Here is a 25,831-nt window from a genome sequence, read left to right as displayed (position 1 = left end):
CCTCTGGGGAACTATGGCTCTGCCGTTCTGAGGCCATGCTGTTTGACTGAGGCTCCCTTCCCACCCTATTCCTCCAGTGCCATCCCATGGGGAGAGCACATGAGCCAGACCTGGGTAGAGAGCTGCTTTCCCCTGGAGAATAGTGACTGGCTCAGGAATGGCATGTGACCCAAGACAAGACAGCAAGAGCCCTTCCTGCCAGGCATTCGTGGGAATCACAGGGACAGATAAACTCTCCTTCCACTTGGGTTGCTACCTTGGTGGGATGTAGGCTGGCACTGCTGGTGGCCACTTATGCCACCTACTGGAGAAAACCTGCCTGAGAATGAGAGGGACACAGAGGAAAGTAAAGGGCTGACATTCTGGAGCACATTGCTTTGAGTATCTGGATCTAGCTCCCCTGAGACTTCAGTTACATGGGCCGGTCATTTGCCTTGTTTAGCTTAAACCAGTATGAATTAGAGTTCTGTCACATACTTGTAACTGAAATAATCTTGTCTGATAGTTATAATCTCAGACATTTACCCATGCATGCACATACACTCCCTAGAGTGGAGGATGAGCCTGATAAGAGGAAGTGGAGGTGCAGGAGAAAAGTCAGCCCTTAGCCCCACGTGTCCCCTTATCTCTGTGGCGGTCTAGGCATGACACCAGGCCCAACACAGCCCCACACAGCCCCGACCCATCATGGCCTACCTGCAGCATGGCCAGCGCCCGCCAGAAGAGCTTAGAGTTGCGGATGCGGAGGTCCAACATGTGGTTTTGGAGGATCTTCCCAAGAAGCACATGGGCCCCTGTGCTCACAGTATTCAGTATCCACTTGGTGCTTAGCTCATGCTGGAACTTCTAAATAGGGCACACATAGGGGGGTGACGGAAATTAGAGGAGGGTAGAGCAACAGGATGAATAGGGCCCTATTGTCACATGGGAATCCAGGGATCAAAAAAGAGAGACCCAAATACAGACGTAATTTGTTTCAGCAGCCCAGAGTTTAGATGTTAGGATAGTAGCTGTAAGCCAAGACAGTCCCAGGCAAGCCTGGTGGTGTCACATATTTGTGGTTTTGATCCCTAGGTACACAGATATCTTCTCTGAGATCTTCCACAGAAGGGTTTTGCACGTATCAGAACTTTCCTTCTGCTCTCCAGGTACCTGATACGAGGAGTGAAAGTCCTGGGATTCGTTCCATGAAACCAAAGGCCTCTCGGGAGCAAAGATAGTGTCTTATTCTGCTCCAGAGCCCCAATCTTTTTGATAATGGCTGATACATGGTTACTGAGCAATACATGTTTGTTGAGAATTAATTCAATTTAACAATTATAACAACCTAATGAAATAGGATTTTCTATCCCCATTTTTACATATGTGGAAATTAGAGGTTAGAAATAAAGTAACTTGAGGGCCTGGGTGGCTCATCAGTTAAGCATCTGACTCTTGATTTTGGCTCAGGTCATGATCTCAAGGTCGTGGGATCAAGCCATGTGCTGGGCTCCAGATTCAGCAGGGAGTCTGCTGGACATTCCTTTTTCCTCTGCCCCTCCAACTGCTGGTTCTCACTCTTCTCTCTCCCTCTTTCAAATAAATAAACAAATCTTAAAAAAAAAAAGTAAAGTAACTTGAATAAGTTTATATGATAGTGAGACGCAGAATGAGGACCTAATTTCAGGTCTTCTGATTGGTGATGAGGGCGTTTCCTACTTGGCCACAGTCATCTCCTGGGTGAATAAGATAATGTACGTGAAAGCACACTGAAAACTAAAATGCTGCACAAACACATAGTACTGTGAGTATAAACGCCACCTGTCCTTAACCCTCATCTCTTGCTTTTATAACATCTATTACTGCACTTTGCATCTATTACTGTAACAGGAGTCCAGACAAGGAATTGAAAGGATTAATTACTGGGTCCTGGCCAGGCAAAGGAACAGGCTACCACTACTTCTACCTCCTTCTGGCATTCTACAAATAGCAGGTCACACACACCCCTTGCAGAGGGTATACTGAAAATACTTAACAAGGGATTGACAAGGACATGAGTACTGTATAAGTACATTTGCAGTGATGGGCATGGAGCTAGAGACTACTATTCTAAGTGAAGTAAATCAATCAGAGAAAGATAAATACCATATGATTTCACTCATGTGGAATTTAAGAAACAAAACAAACAAGCAAAGGGAAAAAAAGAGAAGAGAGACAAATCAAGAAACAGACTCTTAACTATAGAGAACTGATGGTCACCAGAGGGGAGGGAGGTGGGGGATGGGTTAAACAGGTGATGGGGATGAAGGAGTGCACTTGCTGTGATGAACACAGGGTGTTGTCTGGAAGTGCTGAATCACTATATTGTACACCTGAAACTAATATGACACTATGTTAACTGACAGGAATTTATTTTTTTATTTTATTTTATTTTTAGATTTTATTTATTTTTTCATGAAAGATATATAGAGAGAAGCAGGGACACAGGAAGAGGGAGAAGCAGGCTCCATGCAGGAAGCCTGATGCGGGGCCTCGATTCTGGGAGTCCAGGATCATGCCCTGAGCCAAAGGCCAACGCTCAACTGCTGAGCCACCCAGATGTCCCTATTAACAGGATTTAAATAAAAACAGAAAAAAAAAAAAGATATTCTGGCTCATTTGGCCAAAAGAGAGAAAGAGAAAGAGCACAGAAATCTGACCAATCTAAATGAAGCTAGCTAGTATGCAGTACACGGACTGCCCAGTGGGAAAGAGAGCAATCAATTCTGGGTTATATCATTTATGTCACTAACCATTACATAACCATTTAGGCCACTAACTATCATTAACCAAAATATTTTAAAAAGGGACACCTGGGTGGCTCAGTACTTGAGCATCTGCCTTTGCCTCAGGGCATGATCCCTGGGTCCAGGATCAAGTCCTGCATTGGGCTCCCTGCGTGGAGCCTGCTTTTCCCTCTGCTTGTGTCTCTGCTTCTTTCTCTGTGTCTCTCATGATTAAATAAATAAAATCTTTAAAAAATATATTTTAAAGTGTACATAATCTGAATCCAGACACATTCATTTTAAAGTTCATATGGAAAAAAGACAGCAACTTTACCTAGAAAAATCCTCTAAAAAAAAAAAAAAAGAAATGAGAAAAGCACTAACCTTTCAAATATTAAGCCTACAATTAAGCCTCTGTATTTAAACTGTATGGCACCATCACATCGATAGACAGACTGGTAGAACAGAACAGAAAATCCAGAAATAAACCAGTGCACATGGGAACTAAGTATCTGATAAAGGATATGTCTCAATCACTCAGGAAAAGATGAACTTAAAAAATATATTGAGACAATCATATAGTCACTTAGAAAAAATATATAATTGGGTTCATACCTTAATCCATACACAATGAACTAATGAACTGCAGGTCTACGTGCTTAAAAAAAAAAAGAAACCATTTTTACTAAAAGAAACATGTACTAGAAGAAAACACAGGTAGAATTCTTTTATAAACTGGGGATAGTAGAGAGCTTTCAGTGCCTCAAGGTCCAGATTCAACAAAAAATGGATTAATAAGTTCTACCCCAGAAAAGTTTTTTTTTAATTTTATTTATTTATTTATGAGAGACAGAGAGAGAGAGAGACAGAGACACAGGCAGAGGGAGAAGCAGGCTCCATGTAGGGAGCCTGACATGGGACTCGAACCCGGGTCTCCAGGATCACACCCTGGGCTGAGGGCAGCACCAAACTGCTGAGGCTCCCCGGCTGCCCTACCCCAGAAAAAATTTTAAAAAGACTTTTGCATGGTTAAAACCCAAATGAAATATTTACAATATATATCTGAAAGAAAGGACTAATGCCTCTCATTTATAAAGTACTAAAAATCAAGAGATCATACAGACCCCAATACCATTAGAAAATTAATATATTTTATATATTTACATGAACACACACAGTTCACAAAGAAAAAGATTTACTAAAGAGCCTTAAGCATGTGAAAAGATGCTCAACTAAACACATAATAAGTAAAATATACATGAAAACCACACAGAAGGGATGACTGGGTGGCTCAGTAGGTGAACATCTGCCCTCGGCTGGGGGCGTGATCCAGGGATCTGGGATGGAGTCCAGCATCCAGCTCCCTGCATGGAGCCTGCTTCTCCCTCTGCCTGTGCTTCTCCCTCTGCCTGTGTCTCTGCCTCTTTCTCTCTGTGTGTCTCTCATGAATAAATAAATAAAATCTTAAAAAAAAAAAGAAAACCCCAAATCCCCATCAAAAAAACTGCCAAAACTGATAAATTCTGTAAAATCACAGGATACAAAGTGAACTTGCAGAAATCTGTTGCATTTCTATGCAACAATAATGAGACAGCAGAAAGAGAAATTGAGGACTCAATCCCATTTATACTAGCACCAAAAACAATAAGATACATAGGATTAAGTCTAACCAAGGAGGTGAATGCCCTTACTGTAAATATTGCAAAACACTGAGGAAGAAATTGAAGGTGACACAAACAAAATAGAAAGGCATTTCATGCTCATGGATTGGAAGCACAAATATTGTTAATAAGGCTATACTACTCAAAGCAATCTACACATTTAATGTAATCCCTATCAACATAGAAATAGCATTTTTCACAGAGCTGGAACAAATGATCCTAAAATTCGTATAGAACCACAAAAGATTGGAAATAGCCAAAGCAGTGTTGAAAAAGATAACCAAATCTGGGGCATCACAATTTCAGACTTCTAGCTATGTTACAGAGCTCTAGTGATCAAAAGAGTATAGTGCGGACACAAGAAGACGACACGTAGATCAATAGAACAGAATGGAAAACTGAAATGAGATACAAACCTGTAACTCTATGCTCAATCTTCAACAAAGCAGGAAAGACTATCCAATGGCAAAAAGACAGTCTCTTCAGCAAACGCTGTTGGGAAAACCAGACAGCCACATGCAGAAGAATGAAAGTGAACCACTTTCTTATACCATATATGAAAAGCAAATTCAAAATGGATTAAAGACCTAAATGTGAGACCTGAAACCATAAAAAGAAGAAAAGAAAGGCAGAATGTCTTTGACTTGGCTATTGGATCTTCTTTCTAGATATGCCTCTGAGGCAAGGGAAACAAAAGCAAAAATAAACTATTGGGACCTCATTAAGTTGAAAAGGTTCTGCACAGTGAAGGAAACAACCAAAGCTAAAAGGTAACATAAAAACGAGAGAAGATATTTGTAAATGACAAATCCAATAAATAGTATCCAAAATATATAAAGCAGATATAAATCTCAGCATCCTAAACACAAATTATCCAACTGAAAATGAGCAGAAGACATGAACGGACATTTTCTCTAAGAAGACAGCCAGATGGCCACCAGACATATGGAAAGACACTCAGCATCATCCATCATCAGGAAAATGCAAACCAAAACCACAATGAGTTATCACCTGACACCTATCAGAATGGCTAAAATTAACACCACAAGAAACAACAGGTATTGGTGGGGATGAGGAGAGCCCTCTTACACTGCTGGTGGGAATGAAAACAGGTGCAGCCACTGTGGAAAACAGTATGGAGTTTCCTCAAGAAGTTAAAAATAGAGCTACCCTCTTTCAGAAATTGCACAACTAGGTATTTACCCAGAGGATACAAAAGTACAGATTCGAAGGGGGACGTGCAGCCCAATGTTTGTAGCAGCATTATCAACAATAGCCAAACTACGGACACAGCCCAGATGTCCATCGACAGATGAATGGGCAGCGAAGATGTGGTAAATATACACACTGCGATATCACTCGGTCATCAGAAGGGATGAAATGAAGCCATTTACAACGAGGTGGAAGAAGTGAAAAGGAATTATGCTAAATGAAGTAAGTCAGAGAGAGACAAATACCATACGATGGCATTCACATGTGGATTTTAAGAAACAAAACAAACTGGCAAAGAGGGGGGAGGGTGAGAGAACCAAACCAAGAAACACACTCTGAATCATAGAGAATAAACTAATAAATACCAGAGGAAGGTGGGGAGATGGGAAAATGGGGGATGGGGATGACGGAGGGCACCTTAATGAGTACCAGGCGTTGTATCCAAGGCTTGAATCACTCTGTTGTACACCTGAAACTGTATTATACTGTGTTAACAAACGGGAATTCAAGTAAAACTTTAACAACAAAAACAAAAAGAAATAGAACTTGCTATCAGATTGGCAAAAATTCAAAAGCTTGACAATGCTCTTAAAGAGGCTAGTGGTGGTACAGTTGGTTAAAACCAATCCTTGGTTTCAGCTCAGGTCCTGATCTCAGGGTCCTGATCTCAAGATCTTGGGATTGAGCCCCGTGTTGAGCTCCACACTCAGTGAAGAATCTGCTTGAGCCTCTCTCTTCCTCTAACCCCCTCTCTCAAATAAATAAAGAAATCAATCAATCAATTAATCTTTAAAAAAAAGTGGGGGAGGCTATAGGGAAGCAGGCATTCTCATATATTGCTGATACAAGAAGCAAAATGGCACAACACTTACGAAGAGAGGTTCTGCAGTATCTAACAAAATTACATATGTATTTATCCCTTCACCTAGCTCTCCTAGAAATTCACCCCAAAGATACACTTCTACCATTACAAAATATATTCATATTCATTGCATGAGTATTGGAAATATTCCAATACCAATATTGGAAACAATCAAATGTCCTATATAAGAGACTGCCCAGGGATCCCTGGGTGGCGCAGTGGTTTGGCGCCTGCCTTTGGCCCAGGGCGCGATCCTGGAGACCCGGGGTTGAATCCCACGTCAGGCTCCCTGCATGGAGCCTGCTTCTCCCTCTGCCTGTGTCTCTGCCTCTCTGTCTCTCTCTGTGTGACTATCATGAATAAATAAATAAAATCTTTAAAAAAAAAAGAGAGACTGCCCAGATAACTCTTGCACATATACAATAACACAAATCTAAAAAATAATAAGGTTTTTATTAACCCCAGTGGAGTTATTTTCAGGATAGCTCATCAAAGCACAAAAGTATATGCATAGTACACTGCCTCTTGTATAAGAAAAATGTTCTTAAAAAAAAAAAAGAAAAATGTGCAAAGTACATACAAATAAATACTTTTTTTTAAACATGTTTTTTTTTTCTTTTCTTTTTTAATTAATTTATTTATTTATGATAGTCACAGCGAGAGAGAGAGAGGCAGAGACACAGGCAGAGGGAGAAGCAGGCTCCATGCATCGGGAGCCCGACGTGGGATTCGATCCCGGGTCGCCAGGATCGCGCCCTGGGCCAAAGGCAGGCGCCAAACCGCTGCGCCACCCAGGGATCCCCCTTTTTTTTTTTTTTTGCAAAAAGAAACACAGGAAGGTAAGTCAGTAACTAATGAAACTGTTTACCTGCAGGGAAACAGGAAGAGGGAAGAGTGAAGGGGATGGAACATCTCCTTTTTATAGTTTGATTCTTAACCACGTTATGTTTTACATATTCAAAGGATAAAATGACATACAAAAACTAAAACTGAAAATAAATAAAGCAAATGAAACTATATATCATATTGATAAGATAGCCACAGAGAGAGGGGAAAATTTTTAATCCAAGTGACTTTTGAACACTCTATGTATCTTTAGTGGGATATGGTCAAAAGACAAAGAGATCAGGAAAGAAATCTTGACCATTTCTTGGTAAGTTTGTTGATGATAGTGGTATTAGGGTAGCAATTTCAAAACTGGTATTTATTGCAGGACTTAGCAAATGAATAAACATATTGATGTTGAAAGTCAACATTCTCACTAAGAGAAAACAGGAAGAGGAACACATACATTCATATATGTGTGTATATATATATATATATATTTCTGTGAAAAATACGGTTGATCCTTGAACAACAAGGGTCTGCACAGGTCCACTTATATGCAGGGTTTTTTTTCTTTTTTTTAAAGATTTTTATTTACTCATGAGAGACACAGAGAGAGGCAGAGACACAGGCAGAGGGAGAAGCAGGCTCCCTGCAAGAAGCCCAATGTAGGACTCGATCCCAGACCCCAGGATCCCACCGTGAGCCAAAGGCAGATGCTCAACTGCCAAACCACCCAGCCATCCCTGCAGATTTTTTTTTCAATAAATACAGTGTGGCACTATAAATGAATTTTCTATATGATTTTCATAACATTTTATTTTCTCTAGCTTATTTTATTGTAAGAATACAGAATTAGTGTTAATTGACTATTTATGTCATCAGTAAGGCTGTGATCAACAGTAGGCTATTATGTTTGGAGGAGTTAAAGTTATATGGCGATCTTCAACTATGTAGGATGTCAGTGTCTCTAATTCCTGTGTTGTTCAAGGGTCAACTGTATTTCTTTCTTTTCTATTTCTTTCTTTCTTTCTTTTCTTTCTTTCCTTCTTTCTTTCTTTTTGAGACAGCGCACACAAGCAGGAAGGGAGAACAGAGGAAGAGAAAGAATCTCAAGAAGACTCCATGCTAAGCACAGAGTCAGATGTGGGGCTCAGTCTCATGACCCTGAGGTCATGACCTGAGCCAAAATCAAGAGTCTGACACTTAACCGACTGAGCAAAACAGGCACCCCTATATTTCCTTGTTCTTTCTACCAAATGAGCTTAGAGGCAAAAATCACCAGTAGCAGTGAACGGACCTAAGCACCTAGGGTTCTAAATATAGCAGTCCCCACTTCCCACAGGGATAAGTTCCAGACCCCCAATGTATGCCTGGCACTGCAGATAGAACAGAGCCATACATATACTGTCTTTTCCTACATATACATACCTATGATAAAGATTAGTTTATGCATTAGGCCCAGTAAAAGATTAACAACCATAATAAAATAGAATTATAACAATGTACAGACATAACAAAGTTATATGAATGTCTCTCTCTTTCAAAATATTTTTTTAAGATTTTTTTTTAGATTCTATTTATTTATTCATGAGAGAGAGAGAGAGAGAGAGAGAGAGGCAGAGACACAGGCAGAGGGAGAAGCAGCCTCCATGCAGGGAGCCCAACGTGTGACCCAATCCCGGGTCTCCAGGATCACGCCCTGGGCTGAAGGCGGCGCTAAACCACTGAGCCACCCGGGCTGCCCTCAAAATATTTTATTATACTGTATTCACCCTTCCTCTTTTTTGTGACACCTCTGGTGATCTATCAGGGGGATCATCTGGACTACAGTTGATTGGGGTAAATGGAACTGTGGAAAACAAAACCGTGGAGAAGGCAGGACTGCTGTATCTCCACTGACAACCACCTGGGATCCTTGAAAATTACTGATTCCAGCCAGGACTGGAACCAAGGAAAGTACAAGGTGAACCTGGGACAACATTTCTGTACTCCTACATAGATGTCTGGGGACACTATTGTACATGCACACATCCACATCCACATCCACGTAAATAATCGTTAAGAGATTTAGAAACTGAAGTGGAGTGATTTTCAAGACATCTTGTTAAGAAAAAACGCAAGGTACAAAAGACTATAATATGCTACCCTTTTGCATAAGAGAAAAGGTGATTTTTTTTTTCCAAAAAGAAACACAGCAAAGAGTGTTCAAACACTAATGTGGATATGTCTCAAGGACAAAGGGGCCAGCTTGAATAAGCTCTTATTTTGAGTACTAAAATCAATAATGACAGGAATGGATTAAAACACATTTAATAACAAAAAATTCATGAGTCCATAGTGAGTCTAAACAAATGTAGATGGGGTAGGGAAAGAAGGAAGAGATTTTCTTTACAGAAGAATACAAACTAATAAATGTGGACAGAAGGATAAAAATGGAAAATCACCATTTAAAAACCACTGTACTAATAAATTGATTCAATCAAGAATCATCCATGGATGCTAAAACCATTGGGTGAAAGATTGCTAAGGAATAGGATGCAAAGAAATCTGGTACTACTGGAACACCAGAGTGGCTCAGTTAAGCATCTTGGGCTCCTGGGATCAAGCCCCAAGTCTGGCTCTGTGTTCAACTGGGATTCTACTTCTCCCTCTCCCTCTGCCCCTCCCCACCACTCATGTTCTCTCTCTCTCTCTCTCTCTCTCTCTCTCTCTCTCTCTCACACACACACACACACACACACACACAAATAAAATCTTTTAAAAAAGAAAGAAATCTGACTACCTTGAGTAAGTGATCAAACAGAATGTCACCAATAAAGGGATGAACTTTATTCATCTCCTAATGTGATGTACTGACAAAGGTACAACCTCATCTATGCAGTACTCCTGCCAAAAAAACTTCACCTGAATATAATGAAGAAACAGGAAAATCCAAGGTGAAGCACATTCTGGAAAACGATTGGTCCAGACTCCTCTACTATCAATGTCAATGTCATAAAAGACACAAAAAACAGCTAAAGAATTCATTTAAATTAAAGGAAACTAAAGAAACCTGATAACTAAGTACAACACATTATCTCTGATTGGATCCCGGACCTGGAAATGGAAACAAAAATAATACAGGGACAATTGGGGAAATTTGAATATGGTTTGCATATTAGGTAATCATATTCACTATCATTTTCCTGAGTGTGTTAATTATATTGTGGTTATGTAGGCAAATGTCCTTGCTCTTAGGAGACACAGTAATTTGTGACAAGTGTCATTGTATCTCCAAGCATCTTTCAAATAATTCAGAGGAAAAGAGGGATGAAGCAGACGTGACAATATGTTAAAGATTAATGAAGCTAGGGAAAAATGTATGGGTGTTCATTGTTCTATTCTTGCAATTTTTCTGTAGGGTGGAAAAAAATTTTTTATAATAAATTTATTTTTTATTGGTGTTCAATTTTTTAAAATAAAAGTGTGGGGGGGATCCCTGGGTGGCTCAGCGATTTGGTGCCTGCCTTCGGCCCAGGGCCTGATCTTGGAGACCCAGGATCGAGTCCCACATCGGGCTCCGTGCATGGAGCCTGCTTCTCCCTATGCCTGTGTCTCTGCCTCTCTCTCTGTGTCTCTCATGAATAAATAAAATCTTAAAAAAAAAAAAGTGTGGGAATACATCAACAATATTTCTGCAACTAAAGATTTACTAATGCAAGCCTCTTATTTCAAACAATTGCAATATACTTAGATACAAACCAGAATCAAGCAAAAGACAGAAGCCATACACACACACAAAAAAATTAATAGATAGGACTATAGAAAAATGTAAATAAAATGTTTCTACGACAAAAATGTAGAAGTAAAAAATAGTAATAAACTGAAGGAAAATATAGAACAGGAAAAAAGGCTACTGTCCTTGCTATATACACTCCTTATAAATTAGTAAGAAAAGATAAATACTGGAGGGCGGGGGGTGGGGGTGAATGGGTGACAGGCACTGAAGGAGACACTTGACGGGATGAGCACTGGGTGTTATTCTGTATGTTGGTAAATCGAACACCAATAAAAATTAATTTATTAAAAAAAAAAAAAGAAAAGATAAATACTCCCCAAAGAATATGCCCAAAAGGTATGCAGAAGTAATACAATAGGAGTGCCTGGGTGGCTCAGTCAGTTAAGCATTTAAGCATCTACCTTCAGCTCAAGTCACGATCTCAGGGTCCTGGGACCAAGTCCCACATCAAGCTCCCTGCTCAGCAGGGAATCTACTTCTCCCTGTACTCCTCCCCTTTGCCCATTCTCTCTCTCTCTCAAATAAAATCTAAAAAAAAAAAAGAGAGAGAATAAAGAAAAAAAATTCAGTGGCCAATATATGTCTTTAAGTGGCCAATTTCCATAGTCATCAAAGGAATTTTAATTAGGGACACCATGGGATCCCTGGGTGGCGCAGCGGTTTGGCGCCTGCCTTTGGCCCAGGGCGCGATCCTGGAGACCTGGGATCGAATCCCACGTCGAGCTCCCTGCATGGAGCCTGCTTCTCCCTCTGCCTGTGTCTCTGCTTCTCTCTCTCTCTCTCTCTCTCTGTGTGACTATCATAAATAAATAAAAATTAAAAAATTAAAAAATAAATAATAATTAGGGACACCTGAGTGGCTCAGTCAGTTAAGTGGCTGACTTTGGCCCAGATCATGATCTCAGGGTCCTGGGATCAAGTGCCTGTGTTGGGCTCTGTGCTCTCCGGGGAGTCTGCTTCTACCTCTCCCTTTGCCCCTCCTACCACTCACGCCTGCACACATGCACACACTCTCTCTAATAAATAAATTTTTTTTTAAATCTTTTTTTTAAATTTTTTATTTATTTATGATAGTCACACAGTGAGAGAGAGAGAGGCAGAGACATAGGCAGAGGGAGAAGCAGGTTCCATGCACCGGGAGCCTGACGTGGGATTCGATCCCGGGTCTCCAGGATCGCGCCCTGGGCCAAAGGCAAGCGCCAAACCGCTGCGCCACCCAGGGATCCCATAAATAAATTTAAAAAAAAAAAAAAAAGAATATGGGCGCCTGGGTGAACAGTGGTTGAGCATCTGCCTTTGGCTCGGTCATGGTTCCAGGGTCTTGGGATCGAGTCCCACATCAGGCTCCCTACATGGAGCCTCTTCTCCCTCTGCCTGTGTCTCTGCTTCTCTCTCTGTGTCTCTCATGAATAAATAAATAAAACCTTTTTTAAAAAGAATATGAATTAAAACAACAGTGAAGTGCTTTTTGTTTAGTTTCTCTTCTCTTGCTTTGTTGATTAGTAAGATGAAAAAGAACAGTGTTACCCAGTGTTTAAAGGATGTGGGGGTACAAGCAATTTTACACTTTGTTTATAAATCTTTCAAGGTCATTTTGACAATCTGCATCAAAATGCCTTAAAATTTTATACCCCCTTTGACCCAGTGATTCCACTTTTGGAGGTTTATCCCAGGGTTTCTCCTCACAGAAGAGTCAAGTACATGTAGAAGGACGTTCAGTGCAGTATTTTGATAAAAGCCACAATATTGAAACTATCTACAATATCTAACAATTGAGGTGAGAGTAAACAAATTATGGTACATCCATACAGGGAGATACTACATCACCATTAAAAATGATAATGAGGGGGTACCTGGGTGGCTCAGCTGGTTAAGTGTCTAACTTTGGTTCAGGTCATGATTTCTGGGGGGGGTGGGTGTGGGGTCCTGGGAGGGAGCCCCGCATCAGGTGCCCTGTTCAGCAGGGAATCTGCCCCTCCCTCTCTTTCTATCCCTTCCTCTCCCCCTACTTGTGCTCTCTCTCAAATACATAAATAAATCTGAAAAAAAAAGATGATGTGGATATATTTGTACAGAAAGGTGTTCATAATTTTCAGTGAAGAGAAGCAAGTTAAAAACAACATGTCAGGGATCCCTGGGTGGCTCAGCAGTTGAGCATTTGCCTTTGGCTCAGGGTGTGATCCCAGGATTGGGTCCCACTGGGGCCTCCTGCATGGAGTCTGCTTCTCCCTCTGCCTATGTCTCTGCCTCTCTCTCTCTCTGTGTGTGTCTTTCATGAATAAATATATAAAAATCTTTAAAAAAACACATGTCAAATATGGTCCTATTTTTTTATAAATATATTTACATATGCATAAAAAACTCTAGAGGGACATTCTCCAAAATTTGTGTAAATGGTTTTTTTTGGAAGAAAGTTGTTATGGATGCTTTTCTCCTTCTTTTGATTTCTGATTTTCTAGAGTGTTTACAATAAAAATATTGCTATTATAATTTTCTTTAAAAACACAGATCTTTTTTCAAAAGATCACAGGTTAACATCCCCTACTATATTCCCTATCCCTGGAATAGTACCTGGCATGGGATAGGTGCATAAAAACAATATTTGTTCAATGACTGAATAAAAGAATCTGGCTCAACTCATGGATATGGTTGAAATTTATATTGTTTATAAATTTATATTTATAAACCACAGATGTAGAGTCACAAGGGCAGGGTTCAAGCCCTGACTCCTGCTTTAGCCTTGTGGCTGTGATTACAATCCCTTAATCTCTTAGTGTCAGCATTCTTATCTAGGACATGGGGACAAAACCTACATCCCTTTGGAGATCCGTTATGAGAAATGATATTATAAGTGAAATATTTGTAAAGTGCAGAGTAAGGAGGACTAAATATCTACAATGAACCTGTAACAAAGAACAAATAAGTATCTGTCAGGTGACTGGCGGCCTGGCCTGTCTTTTTTGCATATTCCTGGAGAGAACTGAGCCATTGCCTTGGTTAACACAAGAACTTGCCCAGCTGGCTTTGTGGAAGTCCAACAAAGCTTTCTACCTTCCAGCCTTGAGTTTTCTAATTTCTGGAATCCCTCCTCCTCTGAGTCCCTCACACAGATAATACCTAATCATTCTCCATACCTGGATGAAATTCCCTTCGTATTCAAAGAAAAGCAGTGGCCACATGATGCTGATGATAGAAGGGAAGAGCTTCTTCAGAGGGGTCTGGAGAGAGAGAGAGAATCAAGAGCAGCATCTCCAGGAAGGCCTTGCTGCAATAACCACCCCAGGTTCCCTTCTCATGGCTGGACTCACCGGCAGGGACTGCCCCACAGTGCTATGTGCCAAGGCCTGGATGTTGGCAGTCTTCTCTTTCACCTGCTCCACCAGTGTCTGCACCTCCGTGAGGTTGTCTGGGGGGAAGCGGGGGAAGGGCACCAGAATTGGAAGGCTGGCTGTTCAGCAATTCTTCCCGTCCCTCAGGGATTCAGTCAGGACCCAGGCCCCTGTCCCTCCCTCTGAGCAGGTGCCTTAAGACCCAGAAAAATGACAGTTCCCTTGAGTCATTGCATTGCCTCAAGCTGCTCATCCCCCTGCTCCCGTCTTCCCTCTCACCATCCAAGGTAAAAACGAAGACCACGGTGTCAATTTCCGTGAGGGATGGCAAGATGGAAGTCAGGAAGTCCTCCTGGGAGAAGCAGAACTGGGGACCCTGTGCAGACGAAGATGGGAGTCCCCCCTCTATGAAAAACTCTAGTACATAGACCTGGAGACTGCAGAGGGCCTCACAGAACCTCTCATACAGTGTTTTGTATAAAGATCAAAGAAGTGAGGCTCAAGGAAGTAAAGTGTTTTGGCCAAGATGATGCAGCAAGTTGAGGGAAGAGCACTGGACTAGAGCCAGCTTTAGAGAGCGAACCCAGAGCCTTCTACCCTCCCTGTGCTGCCCCAAAGCCTCCTGACCTCTAACCCATATTCCTTTTTCTGCACCATCTGCCCTGTTGTACTCCCCAACCTGTCTCCATCTCCCCTTACCTCCCACTCTCTGCATACCAGTCACCTTCACAACCTGCCCTATGTCCCATCATCCTCCCACCTGGTTGATGAGCTCAGCCTTCTGGTTAAACATATCACTGTGATCACCAATGAGAAAGCCACGGACATCTTGGAAATCTGGAAAGTTTAAGGACAGGGAGAGAGGAATGATGGGCTTTATAGAAAAGAAAGGTTCTAGGTTTGGGGGGATATTAATGGGGCTTGGAGGAAAGCGGCAAGGGGGTGTTGGGTGAGGTAACATGGGAGGCCATGTCTAAGCAGGGCTGGGAGTCCAGGGACCAAGGCCTGAGTACGGTTTCAAAGGAAGGAACAATTAACTGAAATGCCTATTCAGATACAAGAGGATGGAGAGCAAATGAGGAACCCCCATTGGTTGGGAGTGGAAAAGTGTTTGGATGGCAGAACAATTGGTTTGCATCAGGAGGAACCAGGAAGAAAGTATGGACTGGGGCCCCACCAGCACCAAACGTGTGGATGCACTCCACTCCATCCATGATGGCAATGATGCCAAGGGTCTGCCAGCCAACCAGGTATACTCGGCCTTTCTTCTCCAGGCTGAGAATGGGGCAGCGATCAGGACATGGGAGGAGACATCACAGTGAGAAAAGACCAGGAATCAGGGAAAGATGCACATGGCAGAGCACAGGAGTCAACCAACAGAAGGCCTGCTATGACCCTCCACCATGCAGATCTGTTCCCGTCAACATGCTAACATATCTGGTAGAATCTCCACTGCTCTCAGGATATTCCCCATCCACACCACCTCCCCCCTTCCAAAACATTTTCACCCACCTGCTGCTGGCTTGTTTCATCAGGGCAGCAATCTTAGGACTTTGACTATAGGTCACCTGATGAGCCCGCTCAAATGTCCGCAGGATTTCCAGAAGGCACCTGGAAGAAAGGTCACCAGCTCCCAGGGTGGTCCCTGTGCCCCCTCAGAAAACTTAGGTACCCATCCCTGCCCAGGAGAATTCCCTTAAAATTAAGTTCTGCTGGTCCCTAACGGAGGTGCAGTGAGTACTGTCAAAATGCATTACAGAGGACAGAGAGGGCTTCGGTGAGCAGAACGCAAAGAACAGACAGAGGGATAAGGACATTAAAAGAGCAGTAGGAGGAGTATGGGATCAGACTTGATGAGGAGGTAAGTGGGGATCTGGGAGCCAGCCAAAGACCCCAGTAAGGGAAAAAGCCCCCCAGTGGAATGGGTTCTTTCTATATGACCTGGACCATCCCCAAGTCAAAGACTCTTTGAAACTAAGTTAGCTTTGGATGTCCCAGGTGGGCTCAGGGATTAGTGGGACCTGAGGAAACCAGAGTCCACTGGAACCAATTGAGACTCAGTGACTCTGTGGTAAGAGTCCCCGGCCAGCTCTTTTCCCACGGGAAGAGTGGTGAGAGCATCAGCCTTGCTGCCATTAACTCATCTCTGCATCTGGACTTGCCATCCCTCAACCTGTACCATCCCCATACCATCTCTTGTCCAGCTCCTCCCTACCTCTGAGATGCTGCAATGCCCCGGTCCACTGTCTTATGGGCTGCCAGTAGCAGGGTTTCCAGCAGGATCTTGGTAGCGCTTCCACCTTTCATCCGGGATGAGCCACTGAGACCCTCGGGCTGAGGAGGTGATGACACCCAGAAGGAATTGGGAGAGGAAGGAGGGTCCTGGAGTTCACTAGTTAGTGGCGGCTGGGCATGCTCTCTGGTTAGTGACTCCTGGCACGGAGTTTGGTTAGTGATTTCTGGGCATGCAGCCTGGTTAGTGACTCCTGGGCATGCAGTCTGGTTAGAGGCCACTGTGCCTGCATTCGGCAGTATGAACGGTGCCCAGTGTGCTATGAGGAGTGCTGGGTTGAAGGCTTAGCTGAAAGAAAAGAGGGTAAAGGCCACCTCTGGTCATTTCTACAGTATATTCAGGACTCTGAGAAGGAAGCCACAGTTAGCAGGAAAGAAGCGTTTTCAGAGAGGATTTTGTTTTGCTTTGTTTTCAAGAACCTTCTCCCCACCCAACCCCCCATTTTTTTCATAGTGGTTTGTCAATCCAAACACCACATTTCATGTTCTTTGGACAGACCAATGAAGCAGCCATTGCAACAGACAGGGATGTAACACGACACATCAAGCATAAAGAGATCATTGCAAAAAGAATGATAAAAACGGTGTTCCCGGTGTCTGAGAAAAGGAGATTAAAAGTAAACAACTGCAGACAGGAGGAAAACTGAGTGCCTGAGAGGTGAAAGATACAACCGTGTGCATAACCCGGGGCTACTGCCTTCCCATCTCACAAAGGGAAGAGCAAGAACCTCACACATGTGCCCATCACTGGCAGAGAGGGGCAGGGGCAGGGATTTGGCTCAGGCCCTTGTAAAGTCAAAGTGAGGGGAGATGGTGCTGGATCCCTAGTGCTGTGCCTCCTTACTCCTGAGAAAAAGGTGCAGGAGCATTGGAGGCTTGGAAGGCCCACCCAGTTTTGGAGAGGATTAGAAAGGTAGAGTGGGCACCTGGTGGCACAGTGATGGAGCATCTACCTTTGGCTCAGGTTGTGATCCCGGGGTCCTAGGATCAAGTCCTACATCAGGCTCCCCATAGGGAGCCTGCTTTTCCCTCTGCCTATGTCTCTGCCTGTGTGTCTCTCTTGAATAAAGAAATAAAATCTAAATTAAAAAAAAAAGGCAGAAGGAAGCCACCTCTCATAGTTTTAAGCCCATATTTGAAACTAAAACATAAAAAGACACAGAAAGCAATTCACCATTCCATTCAATACTCTCTACTCACAGATGCAAAAGAGGTTCTCCACACAGGAAATGCCCTAGACAGGTTAGGAGGTTAATGATTACTGACTTAGGAGACAGGGTTAGGATGGAAATGCAACATCTTAAGGTGAATGATGAAATGAGAAAATCGGATTTGCTTTAGGACATTTTAGTTGACACACAATGCCTGGAATTCAGACAAGATGTCACAAAATCAGAGGCATTTGGGTGGCAAGCATTCCCCGGGTGGGGGGGTGGGGGTGGGGAGGATCCTACCCCAATTGCAGGATTGAGCACAAAAGCTTCCTGTTTCTCTTGCAGTTTCTGCATCCGCTCTGCTATTTGTCGGAATGTGGAACTCCAGTCTTCAATGGGATCATTTCTGGGGCCCACAGAGAAAGAAGTGGGGAGATTGTGAGGATCTAAAGGAAGGACCTCAGATGGGAGTCGGGATCAAAGATCACATTGGGATTGGGGTCTAACATCAACAACCTCCTAGAGGTGTGTTTTGAAGCTTCATAGGGCACTGTGTCCCTGAACCCCAAAGATCAGGATTAGTAAAACATTCAGCAATTTAATCCCAGAACAAAGTCAACACTCAAGTTTAAAGCTCCAGCCTGAGGGACGCCTGGGTGGCTCAGTGATTGAGCATCTACCTTCAACTCAGGGTGTGATCCTGGGATCCTGGGATTAAGTCCTTCATCTGGCTCCCCGTAGGGAGCCTGCTTCTCCCTCTGCCTATGTCTCTGCCTCTCTCTGTGTGTCTCTCATGGGTAAATAAACAAAATCATTAAAAAAAAAATAAAGCTCCAACCTGAGACCAGAACTTTCTTGTATCCTGGTCCTTGTGCATGTCCCATTGCTATGGCCATACTACCCACAGCTCTCTTTAGGTCCCTGGAGGAGTACCCACCATCAGAATGTCAAAATTGCCACTTTATTTAGTCTTAAGGTCCACCAGAAGCCCTTCCCTTTCCTAGAAATATATTCTGGCAATCTCCCCAAATAGTGAACCCTTCATTACCTGAGGGAGGAACAGCAGCTCCTACTGTAGGAAGAAACTGCAAGGTATGAGGCACCGCACCTAACGGTTGGCAAACATTTCTTGAATAAACCAATTACAAACAAAACAATATGCTACTGGGACAGGAGAGTAACAGTCTTGATTTCTGCGTAGGTGTGAGCCTGAAATCTCAGAGAATGGGGATCTTCTGTAGTTGACCTCTGCTGATCAACTTTGCTGGGAGATATTCAGCGCATCTTCCACTGTGGCAGGAGCTCCAAGAGTGACCTCTGTATAAGGTCTCCCTAACCTCCCCTTATCATCCCATCTTTTCAAAATCTCTACCCCTTCTTGAACTATCTTTGTATTTTTTTTATCTGTAGTTCCTCGACGGCAAACAAGTTTCATATATTACATGCCTGTTGTGTAAAGTGTTTCCTATAATTGGGCCTCAAACTGCTGCTGGAAGTCCCTGGAGACCTAAGCAGAGTGAGGAGCCAGTGTTCACCGTGTGGTTTAAAATGGAGATTCCCAAACTTGGCTAGTCAAAATCACCTGGGGAGTTTTGTTTTTTAAAAACTACCCATTTCTGGATACCATGCCCACCCTGAGAGTCAGCCTCAGGAGTTCTGGAGTGGAGCCCAAAAATCTGTATTTTTAAAATGCTTCCCAGACGACTCTGAAGATCAGCCAAGTTTGGGAGCCACCGATTTAAGGAACAACTGGAAGATCTCTACGCCTACATTGTTTGAAATCCTTCATTTCACTTAGTCACAGTGCCTGAAATTAGCATCCACTGCAGCAGATACATTTTTGGTGAAGGAGAGTCCTCCATTAAAAGGAGCAGGGTTAAAAGTATCTCAGACTCATTTATATCTTCACACAAATTACACTACAAGCCTGGAATCTGGGAGTTGAGGAAAGGACCTCAGAAAGCACGCAGCTGTCCCTCCCCCCAAGACCACCACTGAATATGCAAGGCTGCTCTTGAGGAATCAACAAGCCTTCACTGGCATACTCCAGTGACAGGAAGCCTTCAACTCCACCAGGAGGCCCACTCCAGTGGTTAAGTTAGCAGAGTTCCCCAAACCCGGCTGTGCACCAGAATCTCCAGGGATGTTTTCAAAAAATAGGTATTTCAGGGCCTTACCCCAAAGTGACATCAGAGCTTTCCCTCAAGGGGCTAAGAATCTCCTTTCTTATTGCTTCAACACCCTCAAGGCTGCACAACCACAGAACCACACCAGAGCACTGCTGGTTTCATAAGCTGACCTCCTCTGAGCTCAAAGTGATCATCTACATAGAGAATAAGGTGGAGGGGATTTGGGGGGCACAGAGTTCTCAGGAAAGGGGAACAGGGTTGGGGATTTGAGTAGCCAGAGGGGACCCACGGGATGCATGGAGTGACAAAGGAGAACAGGTGCTAAAATAAGGAAGCTGGGCAAAGGGGAGGCCACTCAGCCGCTGAGCCACTGCTCCTTTGAAAAGATGCTTATCTCTATGGTATGCATTTTCCTGAGCCCATTCTATCTTGCAGCCCTGTTTTCCTTGCCCCTCCACTGCCTGTTTTGAATGTATGCTTTCCGGTATTTTATGTGGCCTTTGAAAGCTGCCTTCAATCCTTTCTGAAACAGGGGAATAAATCAACCAACCAAAACCACCACAACAACAAACCCCCCAAACAAAAGCCTCATAACTCAGGGATAATACTTATTTACTTTACTATTCTGAGATGTCCTGAATAAGACCGCATCCACCATGCCTCTCCTTTATGATTGTACTGTAGATGTTGACAGGTTTCCTCTCCACCTCCCCCAGGGGTCTGAGCAGTCCCTGCCTTTCATTACAGCAGGCTCACCTGGCCATGTTCACAGGGTTGAAACCAACCAGGACAGGCAAGAAGATGGCTGTGTTGTCCATGCAGTAATCCATCTGGCCTGCCACAAAGGGAGCCTGACAGAGGGTGGGGTAGAAAGGACGCATGATGAGAGGGGTTACTCTAGTGTTGCCCACAAGGCCGTTGAGCATCAGAATCCCCCAGAATCCTTGCTAGAAATGCCTATTCCTAGGCCCAGGTAAGATCTACTGGGTCCACAGTGGAAGGGGAAAGCTCCAGGCCTGTATTTTTAACAAGTTCCTCCAAGGAAATCCTCTGTGTAGTAAAGTTTAAAAGCTACTGAACTAAATTGTATGCTCCTGAAAGTCAATGTCCTGCCCTCCTGTGTGCCTCCTTCCACATCTAACATGGCTGGACTCATTTCTACTTAGTGAATTGTTCAAATCCATATGCTGCAGTGGTGAGAGAAGATTGTGGGTGTTCTCACCAAGTTGGTGCTTCTCAAACAGACTACCTGGAATCTTGTTAAAATGCAGATTCAGACTCGGTGGTTCTGGGGCAGAGCCTGAGAGTCTGCATTTCTAGCAAATCTTAGGAGATACGCATGTTGCTATGCAAGGACCATGCTTAAGTAGCAAGAGACCGGTCCAGGGGTCAGCTTTTTCTGTAAAGAACAAGAGTAAATATTTTAGGCTTTGGGGGCCCTACGATCTCTGTGCAATACTTAACCCTACCGTTGTAGCAGGAAGTGGCCACAGATACAAAGTAAACACAAATGGCTGTATCTCAATAAAACTTTATTTACAAAAAGAGTCAGTGGCAGGACTGACCTGGCAGTGTAGTTTGCTGACCCTAGGAATGTCCATCTACCTTGGTTGTTGAATGGATTGATACACAGGTATTCTGAAATAGGATCCTTTCCCTGTCATCCCACATTCATGCAACTGGATCTTAATTGGTGAGAGTAAAATCAAAATTCCATGTGCAAACCCTTTCTGTTTTCTAGCCCCCACTTCATCAACCTATTTTCCATGCTATGGAACAGTCCCACCCCTTCCCTTTAAAATGGTTCCACTAAGCCTGTCTTCATACTCACAGAGAGTCCCACGGAAATGCCAATGACAATCACCCTCTTCTTCCCAGCAGCCACCTAGGAGAGGAAGATGAGTGAGACAGCGCCACAAGGAACTAGAATACAAACCTATTGCGTGGGGATGATGGGGTCAGCACTGGAGGAGGGAATGGGCTGTGGCTGGAGTGGGGGCTTTTGTATCATCATGACAAGGGACAGATAGAGGTGTCTGGTTGACTGGCTACTAGTTAAACACACACCTTTTTCAGTTCTTCAATCCCGTGCAGGGCACTGTCTTCTGTCCCCTCCCTAGATGCCACCACAGACCTAAGAGGACAGACTCCAGGTCAGTGGCACTGGTTTGGAAGCAGAAGTCTATGGTATACTAAGACAGAGAACAGACTGCTTTGAATGAAGGGACTGAGGGAAAAGCTATCATAGACTGAATATTCTCTATTTGCTAGATGCCATGATCAACACTCTATAGCTGAAAAACTCACATACCTACATGCACTGGTCAGCTAGCTCTGGTCAGGTAACACATGTACGTGAAGTGGGCCAAGTGTAAGACAACAAGAATGACAGGGACCAAGCAAGCTGGACACAATCTTCACCTAAAAGTCTTCAAATGAAACTTCCAAAAAACACTATCCAGGCCACACAAAATATTCATAGGCCAACTTGGCTTACCTGTCACCCCCTGCAATGAGGTAGGTGTAAAGAGGTTTCTGTCCTAGACCTTTCATCAGCTGGTTAAAGGAGACCTGTCACGGGCAAGAGGACATGAAGTAGTGATGACAGTGAAGGAAGCGATTATCTTGGATTTTTGACACCTAGAGGGTAGGGGCTGTATAGGGATTCCCTTAGACCAGTGCTTAAGCCAGTACTGCTGGGAATCTGGCACTTAAAATGATTGATTGGGGGTGCATGGGCTGTAGATACATGAGTAATAGTGGGGCTCAAGTGAGTTCAGAAGATATGGGGCTCCGTAGTAAGATCTAGCTGTTGGAAGAGAGGGCTAGAGGGGACCACCTAGGAGATTAGCTATGGTGAGCTTTATGGTCCTGAGAGTCACCCAGATAAGGCAGAGGGAGGATGGGGATCAGGGTACTCACCGACATGAGAAATGCCATCCTGCCAGAGGTACCCCCTCCACTCAGCACCACCAGTCCCCCCTCAGGCTCCTGAGAAAGGAAAAGAACACCTATGTCACCAGGGCCTAGCTCAGGTTGGGGGGAAGCATATTCTTTCTTTGTCAACAGCAGAAGAGCAATCGTTGAGAGTTCTTAACCCTCCTCTTACGACAAAAGGAAATAGAACATAGGCAATATGGTGTCGCAGAAAGAACACTGTTTTTGAGAACGAAACTTCAGTCTGACTCCCAACTCTGGCTTAGCTACTTATTCCAACCCTGACTTGTTCCAGTAAGGACTGAGAGCACCCTTGTCATCAACCAACCAATCAATACAAACAATGTTCCCCAGCAATCACTAGTTGGATATATTTGGGCAAGCTACTATGATTATTCTTTGTTTTCCTATCTGAAAAAAAAAAAATGGAGACCATAACACCAATTTCACAGAGTTTTGCAAAGGTAATGAGTGGGAAAGTACAATGTCAATTATAAAGTATTACGCAGGTAACAGTTATTATAATTACTGTTGATGAATAAGATGACAATAAAGATCCCAAAGGGAGGACTGGGAGAAAGGAGAACTGCGATGGAGCAAAATGAGAAAGGGAGATCAAGAAAAGAGAAAGGTGGAGGGAGCAAAAGTTCAGGAGGGGGGCAGATGGAGAGTCTGTACCTTCAGCACTTCCTGAACTTTTCCAGCCACTTGTACCATGGTAGTCAGAACTGATTCACTATACAGTCGCTGTAGGGAACAGGCAGAAATCAGGAGCCAGGTAAAGGACAGAGGATTTGGCACGGGGGTGGGGGTGGGGGTGTAATTGGTGAAGTGGAGGGGCCCTTGGGTCTCAAACGTCAAGGACCGTGGTCTGAGAGAGCAGACGTTAAGATGTGGTTGGAGTTGGTATCTTTATTTTCAGTGGCCAGGGGATGGGTCTGGGTCACCTGGTATGTGGGCATGATTTGCCCCTCCTCCTGGAAGATCTCAGCATCACATTGCCCCAGCAATCGAACAATTTGCTCGGCGTCTGCTTTGTCCAAGTCCTGGGTCAGTGGATTTGACTTCTCTGTGATTGGCAGGGCTGCCTCATACCCAGACAACTGGAGGGAAAGGGGCACAAGGATACAGTCAGGAAGCCAAAGCCTCATTCGTGCCTGCTGATCTGGAGGTAAGAGTGGCAGCAGACACAATGTTTGGACACACACACACACACACACACACACACACACACACACATCCACCCCACCCGAGGGTTTAGCCTGCGCTCGGTACTCTGGGCCTAATAGGGGCAGAAGACCAGGAAGGAAGATGGGAAGGAAGAGAGGGAGAGTAGAAACCCAGCATGGAGGGAAGTCCAGACGAGACATGATTCTAGGAATCAATGCAGAAAACCGACATATAGAAGGGGGTCTCACCTCCCACTTGCCAGGCTCTGGGGTCTCAATCACATGTTGAAATCGTTTTGTGCTGGGCATGGTCACACGCTGTGGACACCCTGTCGTGCCTGCCTCTTCAGCCACACAAACCCTTCTGTCACCCTAACTGCTTCCAGCTGGCAGGGCCTTATCTGAGCTACAGTGATGATTAACCCAAGTACCCTGGCCTCTCTGAGCACCACCCCCTCCAAGCACCACTTCCTGCACCCTTTCCTGGTCAGTAGACCCCCCCCAGCCCTCTGATCACCCCAGGGAAGCTCCTGGGGTTCCTCTGGGCATGTATGCAGACCGTCTAGCCTCAGCTTTGCCCCTGAGGGGAAAAACCTGAGGTTCATTTCTCTTAACCTTTGGATACAATGACCTCTTCTCTGGATGGCCTAAAACCTGGAAGTGTAGGATAAAACCCAAGCCCAGGCCCAGGCCCAGGGCAGTGAGAATCCCTGAGCAAGAGTGCCCTGGGACCAGGATGCATCAGGAGGCCAGAGATCAGGGTCCTCAGGGACAGCAGAGGTCAGAGGACCTGGGCCATGGCTTGATCACATGCTCAGAACACATAGTCCTCCCTGCTCCTCTTGCTCCATTTCACTCTTTCATCTCAGAAGGAAGGCAACAGAAGCTTTGGAGCCCCAGGGGGGCACACGATGAACTGAATATTAGAGGCAAAAGTACCACAGAAATAGAAATGCTGCAATGAGAATTAGAAACCAAAGCATCTGTCCTAAATATAACATTAGCCAACATTTATTTACACTGAACCATGCACTTTTCACATAAGGTATCTCATTGGATACATCAACACTAAGAAGATGATATTGACACCCTCATTTTTCAGATGTTGAAACTGAGGCTCAGACAAGTTAGGTCATTGCTGAAGATCACACAGTTCACACAGTTGACAGAATTGGGACTCACACCCAGGCTGTCACTCCAGATCTCATGAAATGCCTGAAGGATTTACATGTTAGTTGAATGAATGAAGTAACTAACAGATTGGTACAAATTAATGATAATCCTTGACTCACACAGTGTCATAAATAAGATTTTTTAAAGACATTCCCCACCATTGTCTCATTCGGTCCTGCCAACGGCCCTATGAGGTTCTGGACGCTCTGATTTTAGGAAACCGGACACTCAGATGACCAATTTCTCGGGCCAGGCAGTAAGTGGCAGAGCTAAGACAAGACCGTAGGTCGCTGCTCTTTAGATTCCTCCCTATAAACCCAGCAATCTCAATCGCTGTGTCTCCGGCTCTTCACACACCCGGACACATAGGTGATGCTCAATAAATATTTGCTTAATAAATTCAAGAATGAATGAGAGAGCGAAGAGAATCAATACCACATTATGAATGGGGAAGAGATTTAAAAGCTGACGCAGTCTACAAGTAGGAGATTGTTAAAACAATTCTCTCCGCCACGCTATCCCCTCCCGCAGGGGAGGTGGAATTCTCCTCCCAACTTGGCTAA

The 25,831-nt window shown here is 43.9% G+C and overlaps 1 protein-coding gene across 2 annotated transcripts in view; it reads right to left on the bottom strand.

Moving 5' to 3' along the window:
• LOC129511172 (zinc finger protein 512) overlaps window positions 1-24,901 on the bottom strand; it is an 89,292-nt gene extending 64,391 nt beyond the window's left edge. The window contains exons 1-18 of one of the 2 annotated variants that reach the window (XM_055327711.1): window positions 24,345-24,901; window positions 23,874-24,029; window positions 23,605-23,673; window positions 22,912-22,980; window positions 22,487-22,560; window positions 22,057-22,123; window positions 21,821-21,874; window positions 20,746-20,840; window positions 18,909-18,968; window positions 18,161-18,266; window positions 16,630-16,748; window positions 15,927-16,025; window positions 15,592-15,689; window positions 15,175-15,251; window positions 14,694-14,790; window positions 14,394-14,491; window positions 14,220-14,303; window positions 697-846 (exon numbers count right to left, since the gene is read on the bottom strand). In XM_055327711.1, coding sequence (XP_055183686.1) covers window positions 697-846; window positions 14,220-14,303; window positions 14,394-14,491; window positions 14,694-14,790; window positions 15,175-15,251; window positions 15,592-15,689; window positions 15,927-16,025; window positions 16,630-16,748; window positions 18,161-18,266; window positions 18,909-18,968; window positions 20,746-20,840; window positions 21,821-21,874; window positions 22,057-22,123; window positions 22,487-22,560; window positions 22,912-22,980; window positions 23,605-23,673; window positions 23,874-24,029; window positions 24,345-24,404 — 1,632 coding nt within the window. In that variant the 5' untranslated portion in view covers window positions 24,405-24,901. The remainder of the gene's footprint in view (window positions 1-696; window positions 847-14,219; window positions 14,304-14,393; window positions 14,492-14,693; window positions 14,791-15,174; window positions 15,252-15,591; window positions 15,690-15,926; window positions 16,026-16,629; window positions 16,749-18,160; window positions 18,267-18,908; window positions 18,969-20,745; window positions 20,841-21,820; window positions 21,875-22,056; window positions 22,124-22,486; window positions 22,561-22,911; window positions 22,981-23,604; window positions 23,674-23,873; window positions 24,030-24,344) is intronic. The other variant, XM_055327712.1, reaches the window with a different exon arrangement.
• Between the last annotated feature and the right edge of the window lie 930 nt (window positions 24,902-25,831).

The sequence above is a fragment of the Nyctereutes procyonoides genome, unplaced genomic scaffold, assembly GCF_905146905.1.
Source record: "Nyctereutes procyonoides isolate TBG_1078 unplaced genomic scaffold, NYPRO_anot_genome, whole genome shotgun sequence".
In the NCBI taxonomy this organism is placed as follows: Eukaryota; Metazoa; Chordata; class Mammalia; order Carnivora; family Canidae; genus Nyctereutes; species Nyctereutes procyonoides.
Note: the sequence above shows the minus strand (reverse complement) of the source record. Positions and strands in the feature narration are given on the sequence as shown.